A 15,856-nucleotide genomic window follows, 5' to 3' on the forward strand; every position below is an offset into this window, starting at 1 on the left:
CATGATGAGTTCTGTTTTGGACATGTGGAGCTTGAAATGTCTACAGGAGTCCAGTTCCATATGTCCAAGAGGGAGTGGGTAGGGTGGGACTGGAGGGCAGGAGAGAGGTTAATCCTGGATATTGAGATATGGAATCCACCTACTTAGAGATGTCATTGAATCCACAGGATTCAGTTTTGGAATTGGTGATGAAATCACCCAGTGAGACAGTATAGGGGTGAGAAGAGAAGAGGGCCCAAGACAGAGACTTGGGGACACCCACAATTGTTGGGGTGGTGATCAAGGTGTGATCTTTGACAGGACAAGGGATCAAGGGGGGGAAAGTGTAGGCAGGGCCTGGAAAGAGCAGAGGAGGGGAGGGACTAGAGGTCCCGGGGAAGATGGGGCCCTAAGGCAGATGGAATAATAAAAGATGGCTATCAAGGAATTTTGCGGTTAGAGAACAAGGAAGTGATACCCCTGCGGGTGATTGCAAGATCAAAGGGAATGACCATCTTTGAGAGTGGCTGAGGAAGGGGCGTGGCGTTAGAATGGACAGAATAAGCTCAGTCTAGCAGACCTGTCCGATGGGAGGCTGAGAAACTACCGATAGGCTAGTGGGCGCTTGGCCAAGCTCCCTTCCCAGCCTGGCTTAGGCTGAGGGGAATCACTCCATGCCTCTTTTCTCCCGGGTCACACCGGATAGAGGACGGTCCAAGGCTCCAGCGGAGAGCTTCGGCGGACACCTGCAGGTTCCAGCTTCGAAGGTTTCTATTTTTCTACAAGCTTTGCTGTATCAGGAAATGGAAACTTGGCACAGATTCAGCAGAGAAGAGTGAGGGAGGGGAGGAGAGTTGGGCCAGTCTCTGGGGCTCCTCCTACCAAATTCTCTCTCAGTTTCGACTGCCTCAACAACTCCTGCAGCTTCGGGCTCAGTATAGGCAGCAGCGTGCTCCAGGCTCCACGCGTTCCAGGCTCCCGGTGCTCCAGGCTTCCCGCGTTCCAGGATCCCCGCGTTCCAGGCTCGCAGTGCTACAGACTTTCTTCGCCATGAACACCAACCAGACACTCCCCCTGGGGCAAATCAATCACGCTTTTCCAACTCCCAAGTATGAGCCACTCTCCGAGGAGCTAGATCCACGGAAGCCGGGGCAGGATCCAGCCTCTACTGTCATCAGTGTCCACTCCTATGAGCCTCCCGCGAAGGATTTCTTAGTTTGGTCGGTGTTCAACACGTTGTACATGAACTTTTGCTGCCTAGGTTTTATGGCGCTGGTCTTTTCAGTAAAGGTGAGTAGGGTCTCTGGAGCGTATGTGTGTTGCCGCATGTGCCACTGAGCGCGCGCCTGGTTGTGAGTCACCAGTGTGTAATTGCGTGATTCGTGAGTTTTTCTCTCCCACTCTCACTAATCCTGGCTCTCTTATCTCTCTCCTCACCAGGCCCGGGACCGGAAAGTGGTGGGTGACCTAAATGGGGCCCGGAGCTATGGATCCACAGCCAAGTGTCTCAACATCTTCGCTCTGATCTTCTCTCTTCTGCTGATCGTTCTGTTCATCATCCTGTTCGTCACCGGCATGATAGTTTGAATTTCATCCTTGGAAAACTACTTCCCTTGAGCATTTATTTATTGAGGAATGGCGCTTATTTTAAAAAGTGGAGTCATTTCCCCATATATCTGGCAAATGAGATCTTTATCAGAGACGCTCATTGCAAAGATTTTCCCCCAGTTATCCATTTCCATCCTAATTTTAACTACATTAGATTTATTTGGAAAATAAACTTCCTAATTTCATGTGATCAGAAGTATCCATTTTACCTTATGGTCTTCTTTATGTCTTGTCGGGTTTCATGGAGGGCAGCAAGAGCCTGACAACCAGTACCTAATGCTGTCATTTCCTGGGACAGTGGTAATGCCCCATCTTTGTGGACACTAAGGTGGTCACTCAGGTTATCAATGGTGCCAACCAACTGCATCTGGCTGGCAGGGATAGCAGTTTCCCCAAACTTGTGGCCTCCCAGGACGGCTTTCCATGTTGCCTAGCGTCTTCTAATTTGAATGGGGGTGTGAGAAATAATTCATTTGGAACCCTACTCTATTCCAGCCAGTTTGATATTATTACGGAAATCATATAGAAATAGATAGGTTCTTCTAGTGGGCCTTAAACTTGAACGTAATGTTTACTACCTGTGTCCCAAGTTATGAGGCTCACTGGGGCAACCACAACAGTGATGACAAAGACATCTCCATCCTGTTTCGCTCAAATTCTAGGCCCAAGCGCAGCATGGGTGGGGGTCCCCCGACTTATTTTTGTACCTCCGGACTATTCTCTTTTGTTCAACATGAGCAAGTAACCTTCTAAGGACCATTCAGTCCCTGGAGATGCCCCACTCTTCACCCAACCTGTGACTTCTCTGCTTTTATATGTCATTTTTGGCTATTGAGAGAAAGGTCTATCGACCAATGAGATTTTGCATTCTGTATTCTGCCATGCCTCTTTCATATTTGGGTATCAAACCCTAAAATAACAAGGTCCTAGAAAAAGAGGGCATCTCAGATCAGAAGGAAGATCTGAGGTCCACTTCATTAGATGGGACTTCGGACCCTTCAATAAAGTGCCTTGGCTCAGAACTCTGCCTTAGTCTCTTTGTAGTTTGAACCATTTTCATCCCCATATGTTCTGGAATCCTTCTTTTCTTCTGGTTTTGTGTTCTTTGTCACCCTACTAGCTTTTTTATAAAAAATAAAATAAAACTCACAACAAAATCCTACAACCTGAGATTCTTTTTACATTTGTTCTTTCGCCCCTTCTGAGTGGACTTTTTGTTAGGTCTGGGCTCTGTGCACTCCTGGGAGAGGATCTGAGGTGAGCTTTTGTCCTCTTGGGCCCCTCTGCTGATTTCTAGGAGGTATTCCTCTTTCTCTCTCTCCTCCCTGTCTCTGTCTCTTTCCCTCCTTCCCCCTCTCCCTCTCCCTCTGTCTCTCTCTTCTTTCTGTCTCTTTCTGTGTCTGTCTCTGTCTGTCTGTCTGTCTGTCTGTCTGTCTGTCTCTCTCTCTCTCTCTCTCTCTCTCTCTCTCTCTCTGTCTCTCTGTTTCTGTCTCTCTCTCTCTCTCTGTCTCTCTGTTTCTGTCTCTCTCTCTCTCTCTCTCTCTCTGTCTCTCTCTCTCTCTGTCTCTCTCTCTGTCTGTCTCTCTCTCTGTCTCTCTCTCTCTCTCTCTCTCTCTCTCTCTCTCTCTGTGTCTGTCTCTCTCTCTCTCTGTCTCTCTCGCTCTCTCTCTCTGTCTCTCTCTCTCCCCAGTCCAGCTTCGGATCCTCCTCATTCCACTAAAACTGTTCTCTCCACAGTTACCGTATCCAGTGGCTGGCTCTCAGTCCTCCTTAACCTTGACCTCTCTGCACCCTTTCATGCTATTGGTTACTCTCTTCTCCTGGACACTTTCTTCTCTCTAGGTCTTCAGGACAACCCTTACTTCTGGTTTTCCTCCTCCCTTTCTGACTGTTCATTCCTCAGCCCTTTTTTTGCTGTATCCTCATCCTGCTCATACTCTAACCTTAGGTGTCCCCCAGGACATCTCTCTCCTCTTCTCTTCTGTACCACGTCACCTGAAGAACTCATCAGCTCCCACTGATTTAATTATCATCTTGGCTGAAAATCCTAAAATTTACCCATTCTGCTCTAACCTCGCTGTTGACCGTCAGTGCCACATCTCCAATTGACATTGGATGTCTCATAGACATCTTTAACTCAACATGTCCAAAACTGAACTCATTATTTGCCCCCAACACCCCCCCCACACACACACTTTCAAACCTCCCTATAACTGCTGAGGGCATCATCAATCCTCTCAATCTTCCAGGCTCACAACCTAGGAGTCATTCTGTACTCTTCACTATCTCTCCCCCGCCATATCCACTATGGTACCAAGCGTTGTTGATTTGACCTTTGCGGGATCTCTCCAAGATGCTCCCCCTTCTGTGCCCTGACACTGCCCCCACTCCAGTGCAGGCCCTCATCACCTCACACCTGGATTTGTGCAGTGGCTGCTGGTGGACCTGCCTGGCTCAAGCCTCTCCACTCCAGTCCATTTTCTATTCAGTCACCCAGGTGACTTTCCTAAAGCCTGGGTTTGACCATTTCACCCTCTATTCAATAAACTCCAGTGGCTCCCAGTCACCTCCAAGAGAATACACAAAAGGCTCTGCTTGGTCTTCAATGTCTTTCATCACCTGCCCCCTCCCTTTCCAGTCCTCTCACACCTTCCTCCCCAACAAGTACCCTTGGATCCTGTAACACTGGCCTTCTAGCTATTCCTCAAACAAGACCCTCCATTTCATGGCTCTGGGCATTCTCTCTAGCCACCCCTCATTCCTGGACTTCTTGCCATCCTCTGCCCTGACTACTGACCCACTCAGCTTTCTTCAAGTCTTAGCTTCTCCAGGAAGCCTTCTCCAACCCCTTCTAATTCTAGGGCTCTCCTCCTGTTTTGTTGTTCAATCTGTCTGTCTCCAGGACCCCACTTGGAGCTTTCTTGGCAAAGATACTGAAGTGGTTTGTTATTTCCTTGTCCAGCTCATTTTAGAGATGAGGAAACTGAGGCAAACAGGGTGAAGTGATTTGCCCAGGGTCACACAGCTAGGGAGTGTCTGAAGCCAGATGGAAGTCAGTAGAGTCTTTTCCTGGTGCTCTACCTGTTGTTTGTCCTTCATTTTTTTTTTAAATTTAATTTATTTATTTAACATATTTCGTTTTCAGCATTGGTTTTCACAAGAGTTTGAATTACAAATTTTCTCCCCATTTCTACCCCCCCACTCCAAGATGGCGTATTTTCTGGTTGCCCTGTTCCCCAGTCAGCCCTCCCTTCTGTCACCCCACTCCCCTCCCATCCCCTTTTCCCTTCCCCTCTTGTAGGGCAAGCTAAATTTCTACTCCCCATTGTCTCATTTTCTAGTTGCATGCAAAAAACTTTTTTTTGTTTTTGAACATCTGTTTTTAAAAACTTTGAGTTCCAAATTCTCCCCCCTTCTCCCTTCCCACCCACCCTCCCCAAGAAGTATCATTATGTATAACCCTTCCACAATACTCATGTTGTGAAAGACTAACTATATTTTGCTCCTTCCCAACCCATCCCCCTTTATTGAATTTTCTCCCTTGACCCTGTCCCCTTTTGAAAGTGTTTGTTTTTGATTACCTCCACCCCCATCTGCCCTCCTCTCCATCACCCCCCCCACTTTTTTATCTTCTTCCCTCTTCTTTCCTGTGGGGAAAGATACCCAATTGGGTATGTATGGTATTCTCTCCTCAGGCCCAATCTGATGAGAGCAAGATTCACTCATTCCCCCCTCACCTGCCCTCTCCCCTCTTCTCACAGAACTGCTTCCTCTTGCCACCTTTATGCAAGATAATCCACCCCATTCTGTCTCTCCCTATCTCCCTCTCTCAATATGTTCCTCTCTCATCCCTTAATTTGATGTTATTTCTTTTAGATATCTTCCCTTCATCTTCAACTCACCCTGTGTCCTCTCTCTCTCTCTCTCTCTCTCTCTCTCTCTCTCCATATATATATATATATATTATATGTACACACATAGATATGTACATACATACACATTCACTTATATATATGTACATAAACATATATACACATATGCATATTCCCTTCAGCTACCCTAATACTGAGGTCTCATGAATCATACACATCATCTTTCCATGTAGGAATGTAAACAAAACAGTTCAAATTTGGTGAGTCCCTTGAAATTTCTTTTTCTCGTTCTTTTTCTTGATTACCTTTTCATGCTTCTCTTGATTCTTGTGTTTGGAAGTCAAATTTTCTATTCAGTTCTGGTCTTTTCACTGAGAAAGGTTGAAAGTCCTCTATTTTCTTGAAAGTCCATATTTTGCCTTGGAGCATGATACTCAGTTTTGCTGGGTAGGTGATTCTTGGTTTTAATCCTAGCTCCACTGACCTCCAGAATATCGTATTCCAAGCCCTTCGATCTTTTAATGTAGAAGCTGCCAGATCTTTGGTTATTCTGATTGGGTTTCCACAATACTCAAATTGTTTCTTTCTGGCTGCTTGCAGAATTTTCTCCTTGATCTGGGAGCTCTGGAATTTGGTGACAATATTCGTGGGAGATTTCTTTTTGGGATCTATTTGAGGAGGCGATCGATGGATTCTTTCAATTTCTATTTTGCCCTGTGGCTCTAGAATATCAGGGCAGTTCTCCTTGATAATTTCTTGAAAGATGATATCTAGGCTCTTTTTTTGATCATGGCTTTCAGGTAGTCCAATAATTTTTAAATTATCTCTCCTGGATCTATTTTCCAGGTCAGTGGTTTTTCCAATGAGATATTTCACATTGTCTTCCATTTTTTCATTCCTTTGGTTCTGTTTTATGATATCTTGATTTCTCATAAAGTCACTAGCTTCCACTTGCTCCAATCTAATTTTTAAAGTAGTATTTTCTTCAGTGGTCTTTTGGGCCTCCTTTTCCATTTGGCTAATTCTGCCTTTCAAGGCATTCTTCTCCTCATTGGCTTTTTGGAGCTCTCTTGCCATTTGAGTTAGTCTATTTTTTAGTGTGTTGTTTTCTTCAGTATATTTTTCAGTATTTTTTTGGGTCTCCTTTAGCAAGTCATTGACTTGTTTTTCATGGTTTTCTCGCATCCTTCTCATTTCTCTTCCCAATTTTTCCTCTACTTCTCTAACTTGCTTTTCCAAATCCTTTTTGAGTTCTTCTATGGCCTGGGGCCAGTTCATGTTTTTCTTGGAGGCTTTGGTTGTAGGCTCTATGACTTTGTTGTCTTCTTTAGGCTGTATGTTTTGGTCTTCTTTGTCACCAAAGAAAGAATCCAAAGTCTGAGACTGAATCTGGGTGTGTTTTCGCTGCCTGGCCATATTCCCAACCAACTAACTTGACCCTTGAGTTTTTCAGCGGGGGATGACTGCTTATAGACTAAAGAGTTCTATGTTCCACATTTGGGGGGGGATGTGCCAGCTCTGCCACACCAGCACTGCTCCTTCCCCAAGAACCCCCAACCCGGACTGGGCTTAGATCTTCAGCAGGCTGTTGCACTCCTGCTCTGATCCGCCACTTAATTCCTCCCACCAGGTGGGCCTGGGGCCGAAAGCAACAACAGCTGTAGCTGCCCCACCTCCGCTGCCCCTGGGGCTGGTAGCCGAACCTCGAACTCCTTCCACTCCCGCAGCTTTTCCCACTAACCTTCTCTGCTGTCTTTGGTGTTTTTGGGTTGGGAAGTCTGGTAACTGCCGCAGCTCACTGATTCAGGGTGCTAGGGCACTTTCCTCCCAGCTTCTGGTCTGGTTGGTCCTCGAAGCTCATGCTGGGCTCAGCTTCCCACGGCTCCCCTTTGCTCCCAGCTCTGTGTGGGATAGACCTCACCCAGAGACAATCAAGGCTGTCCTGGGCTGGAGCCCTGCTTCCCTCTGCTGTTTTGTGGGTTCTGCCGTTCTAGAATTGGTTCAGAGTCATTTTTTATAGGTTTTTGGAGGGACTCGGGAGGGAGGTCACGCTAGTCCCTGCTTTCCGGCCGCCATCTTGGCTCTGCCCCCCTTGTCCTTCATTTTTGAAGAGGACAGGGGTGATGTCTTGACTCTTCCAGAGTCATCGAAGTTGAGTGGCAGGACAAAAGTCAAGATGACTGGCTATGGCCTGGGATGAGTTGGGTGACTTTGGTGTCTCCAATGTCTAATCAAGCTCTGAGCACCTGCTTCAGACACTTTTATGACCATTGGAACAAACAGCAAATTGTTGTCATCCACCCATTTCATCCAGAAAAGCCTTCCCATGCTTAGGGGAGTGGACCCCCGCCCCCCACCTTAGCAAGTCACCGATGAGTATGAGGCCAATCAGCTCCTGCTCCACTAGCTATTAATTTATCCTGTCTATGCCTTGTTTGTACATATTTATATCCCTGTTCTTTCCCTCCCATAAGATGGCAAGCTCCTTGAGGGCACGGATGCTCTTGTGTTTTTCCTTTGTATTCCCAATACTTAGGCACTGCCTGGTACACAGTAGGTACTTAATAAATGCTTGTTAATCAATTGACTGTTCTAGATCTCAGGGACAACTCAGACTAGGAACTTGCAAAACCCTCAGTGTGCTCCAAGTGGTCTGATCTGGGGCAAAGTCTGATCCTGGCAGTCCTAGTCTGAACTCCTCTAGTTCCTGACCTGGGTTTGGCTCTGGGCAGCAGCCCTGTTAGTTGTCCTTGGTTTGAAGCAGGAGATACTGCTGGTCTCCCCACTCTCTCAGTCCACTGGGAAGTTGTGTTGGTTCTGAGTGAAAGAAATGGTCCAGGATTCCTGCCCCAGTTTTTCCTCTGCAGAAACAAGACTGGGCTGGAGGCCAGACCTGAGACCCTGCCCTGCTCCAGGGGTCTGAGCCACACCCAAATGTTGCTGCTTTTGAAATTATTATTCACTCAGAGCAGAGCTCCCTCCCCCAGCTCCCTCCCCCATCAAATCCTCCTGCCTCTGTGACCCAAACCTGGGGAGGGAGGGAGGGAGCAGTAAAGGTGCCATTTGGCTCTGCTTGGGCTCAGGATGCCCCGGTGTGCCCATGGGACCTCTTCTTGTACTCGGGCGCAGCTTCCCTGGGCACTGGAATACACCCTCCAGGCCCAGCATTCACAGCCTTCCTTTTACGTCCCTACGCCGACTTGGACTGGAAAAAATGACTCACTGGGAGTTCTTGGATTTCCTAATCAGGATTTGGTCTGCTGTGTTTTCTGGATGCTTGTGGAGTTCCATTCCAGAATCTGGACTCTCCTTCTTCATGCTACACTTGGGCTCTGCAGGCCTAAGGACTTCTCTGGGGCCAAGTTTAGTCATTATAACGGCACAGTGGTCAGCATCATTCCCCTCCCCTAACTTTTTCTTCTTTCTTTCTTCCTTTCTTCCTTCCTTCCTTTCTTTCTCTTTTTTCTTTCTTTCTTTCTTTCTTTCTTTCTTTCTTTCTTTCTTTCTTTCTTTCTGCTTTTCTGTCTTTCTGTCTGTCTTTCTTTCTTTCTGTTTTTCTGTCTTTGTCTTTCTTTCCTTCTTTCTGTCTATCTGTCTGTCTTTCTGTCTTTCTTTTTTCTTTCTTTTTTCTATCTTTCTTTCTGTCTGTCTGTCTTCCTTTCTTCCTTTTTTTCTTTCTATCTTTCTGTCTGTCTGCTTCTTTTTTCTCTTCCTTTCTTCCTTCTGTACTTTCTTCCTTTCCTTCCTCCCTTCCTCTTTCCTTCTTTCTTTCTTTCCTTCTCTCTTTTTCTTTCCTCCCTCCTTCTCTGTCTTCACTCTCTCTCCATCTCTGTCTCTGTCTGTTCATCCTCCCACTAAGCCTCTCTTCTTGTCCTGAGCCACATCCACCCTTCCTCCAAAGAGGAGCACACCCCTTCTGAGGTGACTTCTACCAAGTCCCTTCATCTGTTTATCCTGCCCACATCTTGTTTGTGCTTCGCAAATTGTCAGTTGTCTTCCTCGTTAGTCTGGGAGGGCTCTGAGAGCAAGGACTGTCTTTGCCTTTCTCTGTGTCCCCAGGACTTAGCCCACTGCATGGCACACAGTAGGGACTTAGTCAATGCTTACTGACTGTCTGACTCTCAAGCTTCTTCTACTTCCCACTCCCTGAAACCTGACTTTCCCCAGATGATGCCTCACCCCTTTCCTTGTCCCTTCTCTCTTGCCCCAAGCTGGGGATAGGTGTCAGTGACCCAGCCCCTGTTCCCAACAGTGAGACTCTCAACAGCACTTGCTTTCCAGGCCTCTCCTTACCCTTGTCTCACACCAAGGGGTTGCTGTTGGGCCTAGGGCAGGGGCACTGCACCCACTTCCTGTTCCCCCAGGGGCCCTTTTGCTCTGGGTTCAGCCATGTAGTCTGAGACCAGGTGGGTTCTGGCTCCTAACTCTTCAGCTCCTTACGCCCCTATGTATAACTGAGATTGTGGTTCTTATCTAAGGTTTCCCCCCAAGAAAGGGGAAGTAGGAAGGTTCTCAGCAGAGTACAATATGAAAAGGGGAATGGGACAGATACTTATTTCCTTCTAAACACAAGAACAAAACATACAGACAGTAAACAGCAGTGCTGTCCTGGGCAGGAGACAGCTACTTAAAACCACTGGAACAGGAAGCAGTTTGTGGGATTGCTAACTGGGTACTTTCCATCTCACCTGGGCTCTGCACAATCCAAACAATTCCTGACCCGTAGCTTCTGGTAAAACTGGCCAGTTAGTCAGTTAGTCAGTTAGTCAGTTGGCAAGCTTTGAGAAACTCTCATTGGGTGCCAGTGCCCTGGGCCAAGCCCTGGGGAGAAAAAGAAAAGCAAAGACAGTACTGGACTTGAAAGGTATTACCTTCCAATGGGAGAGATGAATATCAAAATAACTAAGTGCCCATAAGATATCTACACTGGCAGAAGGGGACACCTGGGAAGGTCTCTGCAGGTACCAAGAACGGAGCTGAGGACAGAAAGCTTCAAAGCTCCAGAGAGGGGAGGTGCAGCCTCCACAAAGTGATGGGTAGGAAGAGTGGACAGGTAGGAGGGGGCCAGGTTATGAGTTTCTTTGCACTATAGATTTCATATTTGATCGATCCTGGGAGCCCTAGGGAGCTGCTTGTCCTCACTGAACAAGGGGTTACATGGGAAAATCCCATTGGAGGCTGAATGGAGGGTAGACTGGAGGCAGGCAGACCCCCAGCTCCTCCAGGCTCCAGGTGCTGAGGGGCTGCACCAGGGGAGTGGCCAACGGGAGTGGAGAGAGGGGGACCAGAGGAAGGGCGCTGTGAAGGGAGAAGTACCAAGGCCTGGCCACAGACTGGCTATGTGTGGCAGTGTTCAATGTGAAGGTGGCCCGGAGGCTGTGAGCTTGGGGGACTGGGACAGCATCATAATGGGAGAGGGGAGAATTTGAGGGGCAACATGATGAGTTCTGTTTTGGACATGTGGAGCTTGAAATGTCTACAGGAGTCCAGTTCCATATGTCCAAGAGGGAGTGGGTAGGGTGGGACTGGAGGGCAGGAGAGAGGTTAATCCTGGATATTGAGATATGGAATCCACCTACTTAGAGATGTCATTGAATCCACAGGATTCAGTTTTGGAATTGGTGATGAAATCACCCAGTGAGACAGTATAGGGGTGAGAAGAGAAGAGGGCCCAAGACAGAGACTTGGGGACACCCACAATTGTTGGGGTGGTGATCAAGGTGTGATCTTTGACAGGACAAGGGATCAAGGGGGGGAAAGTGTAGGCAGGGCCTGGAAAGAGCAGAGGAGGGGAGGGACTAGAGGTCCCGGGGAAGATGGGGCCCTAAGGCAGATGGAATAATAAAAGATGGCTATCAAGGAATTTTGTGGTTCGGGAACAAGGAAGTGAAACCTCTGCGGGTGACAGCAAGATCAAAGGGAATGACCATCTTTGAGAGTGGCTGAGGAAGGGGCGTGGCGTTAGAATGGACAGAATAAGCTCAGTCTAGCAGACCTGTCCGATGGGAGGCTGAGAAACTACCGATAGGCTAGTGGGCGCTTGGCCAAGCTCCCTTCCCAGCCTGGCTTAGGCTGAGGGGAATCACTCCATGCCTCTTTTCTCCCAGGTCACACCGGATAGAGGACGGTCCAAGGCTCCAGCGGAGAGCTTCGGCGGACACCTGCAGGTTCCAGCTTCGAAGGTTTCTATTTTTCTACAAGCTTTGCTGTATCAGGAAATGGAAACTTGGCACAGATTCAGCAGAGAAGAGTGAGGGAGGGGAGGAGAGTTGGGCCAGTCTCTGGGGCTCCTCCTACCAAATTCTCTCTCAGTTTCGACTGCCTCAACAACTCCTGCAGCTTCGGGCTCAGTATAGGCAGCAGCGCGCTCCAGGCTCCCCTTTCCCCAGGCTTCCCACGCTCCGGACTCCCCGCGCTCCAGGCTCTCCGCGCTCCAGGCTTCCACTGTTCCAGGTTTCCTGCTTTCCTGGATCGCAGAACTACAGGCTTTCTGCGCCATGAACACCAACCAGACAGCCTCCCTGGGGCAAATCAACCGCGCTTTTTCTCCCCCCAACTATGAGCTACTGTCGGAGGAGCGAGAACTGCGGCCGCCGGGCCAGGTTCCAGCCTCCACTATCATCAGCGTTCACTCTTATGAGCTTCCCCCGAAGGATTTCTTGGTCTGGTCGGTGTTCAACACATTGTACATGAACTTTTGCTGCCTGGGTTTTATGGCGCTGGTCTTTTCAGTAAAGGTGAGTAAGGTCTCTGGAGCTATGTTTGTTGCCGCGTGTGGCACTGGGCGCGTGCCAGGTTGTGAATGATTGTGTGTGATTGCGTGATTCGTGAGTTCTTCTCTCCCACACTCACTAATCCTGGCTGTCTTATCTCTCTCCTCACCAGGCCCGGGACCGGAAAGTGGTGGGTGACCTAAATGGGGCCCGGAGCTATGGATCCACAGCCAAGTGTCTCAACATCTTCGCTCTGATCTTCTCTCTTCTGCTGATCGTTCTGTTCATCGTCCTGGTGGCCACCGGCATCATCATCGTTAAGAGAGCTGCCACGAGCCTGAATGAGAACTCTCACTTATCCGATTTCTTTCCAGGCAATTGATTTATCACAATTCTGCCCCATCTCTAAACCCAGTCACTCTCCCCACCCCCATCTTGTGGCTCCTCTTCTTACTTGGAGGGCCTCTCTGGACTTCCCTCTCCGCCCGCCCCATCCCGCCCCACCCCGTCCCATTGTATTCAATAAACCACTTTGTACATAGCTCTCTCTCTTCTGCTCATCCTTTCACTGGGTATCTTGGAACTGGAAGGGACAAGAATCCTAGGAGGGGCCTGGTCCTCATCTGTTTGGTTGCTGCTGAGGGGACGAGAGTGGGATTCTGGGTTGATGAATAACATCACTTGTGCCCTGATGATCTAAAGCCTGATTCCCTATCTGTCTCACTCCAGGCATCCTATAATCTGACCATCTCTGAACTTCCCGGGACTGTGGAAACCATATGATTCAAATCCTGTGGGAGCTGGAAGACTCTTCTCAAAAGTCTCAGCTCTCAGTGAGCCCTTCTGCAAAGAGCAACCCTGGATCGGATCCAGAGTTCTGCCCTTGTGCAACCTGGGACTGCTTCCCAGGAGCTGAAAGACATCCAGTCCCACCTACATTTGAGCAACCTGAGGAGGGATCAGTTAGTGCCAGATGGGGATGAGGAATGCTGACACCTGGGGTCCCACCCCTTCCCCCTGGACTCCCTCAGGGGAAGCCAGGCAAGGCCAGCCAGCAGCACTGAGGAGGGATGAGAAGGTTTGGAAGAGCCACAGTGGAGAGTGGGAAAGTGAATTAATCAGGGATGCATGGCAGCAGTGAGGGTCAGGTGAGACCATGTAATATAAATCTGTAGTGGACCTAGCCAGAATGATGGCATGATTTTCTCCATCTTTATTTGGCAGCACATGTGTAGGGGAGCAGATGAATCCAAGGCATCCAAGATTGATACTTGGCTGGCTACAATTGGGGATGTGATAAGAGGGCAAGGGGTTCAAGAGAGGAGAACAGTGCAGAGCTGAGCTGGTTCACCAAGGGGTCAAGATGAACAGAAGAGGGGAGAATGGCTGATGAAGGTGAGATGGCCTGGGAGGGAATGGAGAGGACAAGGGAATGGAGATCACAGCAGGATTATGTAAGGGACAGCCAAGGGATTATGGCTGGAGAAGAGGATTTCAGAATTCTTGACCATGGTGGCTGTGTATTTGTGGGCCATGGCAAGATCTAGGGTGTGACCATCTTTGTGTGTGGCTGAGGTAAGGTGGAGGAGTAGCTCATGGGAAGTGAGCAGGGTGAGCCATAGAGTGGTTAAGGGGTTTGAAGGAAGATCAATAAGTACATTGAAGTCCCCTAGTAAGAGGGCAAGCAGGAGCTGGGGAGGGAAGACTGTGAGCCCAGTAATGAACTCATTGTGGAAGGAAGGGGAGTGACTTCGGTAGGGTGTAGGGGATCTGTAGACAACTGCTACTTGGATTTTGATTGGGCAGTAGATGTGAACAGCATGAACTTAAAAAGAGGAGAATTTACTGAGTGATGGAGGAAGGGAGAGAAATTGGATGTGACAGTTGGGAGCAAGGAGTGAGCTGAGGAGAGTGAGTGAAGGGGCAGCTAGGACTGGAAAGGGTGACCAAGGAGGCTGTGTCACTGGGGGCTGGGGAAGAGCCAGATTTCAGTGAGAGCTGGTAGATGGAAGGAGTAGGACAGGAAAAGAAGTCAGATGGAGGGAGGTTTATTGCCTATGGAACAGGCATTCCAGAGGGCCCCGTGCAAGGGAAGGGTGGAGTTAGGATGGATCTTTGGGGTGGGACAGCTGAGGGGAATGAGAATGAGAAATTGGGTGGTAGGGGATATGGAATGGGGTTTGGATAATGATCCACGGGAGTTCAGAATCACTAGGATGTGAAGGGTGTGACCAGGTGTGAGAATGGTCATCCTTGGGTGGAGGGCAGAAGGGAGATTTGCTCTTCTTTGCCCTGGAGATTCCCCACATCCCCATTGGGAGATGGGGCTGGCAGAAGGAGGTAAAAGACACCTGGCCTGGCCTATAGCAACCCCTCTTCAGGGCACACACTTCACCCAGCACGAGATAGAAGGCTCAGGGTGCAAGCATACCCTTTGATAAAGTAGTTCATTGGATACAATGGGGAGGAGGCAGAAAGGAGGGCAGAGAAGTTGATCTGAGAGCAAAGTTGAGGTGGCCACTGACTTAAGATGGAGGTGGGAGAGGAACATAGCAAGTTGGTTTGTGGCCAAAGTTCCTCCCACAAAGTCCTCAGCATCGTCCAGTGCTTTGGCATCAGATGCCAGTGACAGTAAAGAAAAGGCCAGAATCATCTGCTTTGTTAGAGCTGCATCCAAAGAACCAAGGAACTTTTTCGTCAACTGACACCTTCCCAACCTATTGTCTACCCATCAGAATGGGAGCTCCAGGGGAGCAGAGACTTCTTGACTTGTCTCTCCTTAAGACTAAAAGTGCCCTGGAAAGTCCTCCATTTGGATAGCATGCATTCAGCCTTAGTTGGCTTCTTTAGCCCTCCTTCTCCCTGCTCCTGGGCATCCTCTGTCCTCTCCCACAGGAAGATGGGCCCTTCTGTGGCCTCTGAGCCCTTAATGGACCTTTCAATGACCTGGATGCAGCTCGTCCTCACAGGCCTCTTGGGAAAGCATTCTAGCTTATTCTCATCCTTCTCAACCTGTGGTGCCCAGGACTGAGCCCTGGGCTCAGCAGGGCAGGAATTGGAGGAGTGGTGGCTGCCCATTGCTCACCAGTAGTGATGCTCCACCCCAGGGGCTCTAAATCACTATATTTTTTTTGGTGTGCTTTTTTTTCCTTTTTTTAAAAATAAATTTATTTTTTATTTTTAGTTTACAACACTAAATCACTACTGATGAGAGAAATGCAAATTAAAACAACTCTGAGCTACCACTCTATATCTATCAGATTGGCTAATGTGACAGAAAGGAGAAATGTTGGATGTTGCAGGGGATGTGGGAAAACTGGAACACTAATGCACTATTGTGCATTAGTTGTGAACTGATCCAACCATTCTAGAGAGAAATTTGGAACTATGCGCAATGGGCTATAAAATTATGCATACCCTTTGATCCAGCAGTACCATGGTAGATCTATATCCTAAAGACATAAAAAAACAAAAGAGCCTATTTATACAAAAATATTTATAGCAGCTCTTTTTATGGTGGCTACAGATTGGAAATTGAAGGGATGCCCATTAATTGGAGAGTGGCTATATGACTGTAATGGAATATTATTGTGCTATAAGAAGCGATGAGCAGGATGATTTTAGAAAATCCTGGAAAGACTTACATGAACTGATGCATAGTGAAGTGAACAGAATCGAGAGAAC

The 15,856-nt window shown here is 48.3% G+C and overlaps 2 protein-coding genes across 2 annotated transcripts; both read left to right on the forward strand.

Moving 5' to 3' along the window:
* Window positions 1-691: 691 nt before the first annotated feature.
* LOC118855547 (dispanin subfamily A member 2b-like) lies at window positions 692-2,752 on the forward strand. The gene is made up of 2 exons (XM_036765670.1): window positions 692-1,269; window positions 1,420-2,752. The coding sequence occupies exons 1-2, from the start codon at window positions 1,030-1,032 to the stop codon at window positions 1,564-1,566; spliced, it is 387 nt and encodes a 128-aa protein (XP_036621565.1). The 5' UTR covers window positions 692-1,029; the 3' UTR covers window positions 1,567-2,752.
* Window positions 2,753-11,854: 9,102 nt separating this feature from the next.
* Window positions 11,855-12,713, forward strand: LOC118852817 (dispanin subfamily A member 2b-like). Its single transcript, XM_036762515.1, has 2 exons — window positions 11,855-12,196; window positions 12,345-12,713. Exons 1-2 carry the CDS (start codon window positions 11,957-11,959, stop codon window positions 12,552-12,554), a joined length of 450 nt encoding a protein of 149 aa, XP_036618410.1. The 5' UTR covers window positions 11,855-11,956; the 3' UTR covers window positions 12,555-12,713.
* Window positions 12,714-15,856: the final 3,143 nt, after the last annotated feature.

Source organism: Trichosurus vulpecula, chromosome 6 (assembly GCF_011100635.1).
Source record: "Trichosurus vulpecula isolate mTriVul1 chromosome 6, mTriVul1.pri, whole genome shotgun sequence".
Taxonomy (NCBI): Eukaryota; Metazoa; Chordata; class Mammalia; order Diprotodontia; family Phalangeridae; genus Trichosurus; species Trichosurus vulpecula.

Coding starts and splice junctions, on each gene's coding strand:
- LOC118855547 (XM_036765670.1), top strand. CDS start 1,030: ATGAACACCAACCAGACACTCCCCCTGGGGCAAATCAATCACGCTTTT. Junction 1,270..1,419: donor CGCTGGTCTTTTCAGTAAAG/GTGAGTAGGGTC, acceptor TCTCCTCACCAG/GCCCGGGACCGGAAAGTGGT.
- LOC118852817 (XM_036762515.1), top strand. CDS start 11,957: ATGAACACCAACCAGACAGCCTCCCTGGGGCAAATCAACCGCGCTTTT. Junction 12,197..12,344: donor CGCTGGTCTTTTCAGTAAAG/GTGAGTAAGGTC, acceptor TCTCCTCACCAG/GCCCGGGACCGGAAAGTGGT.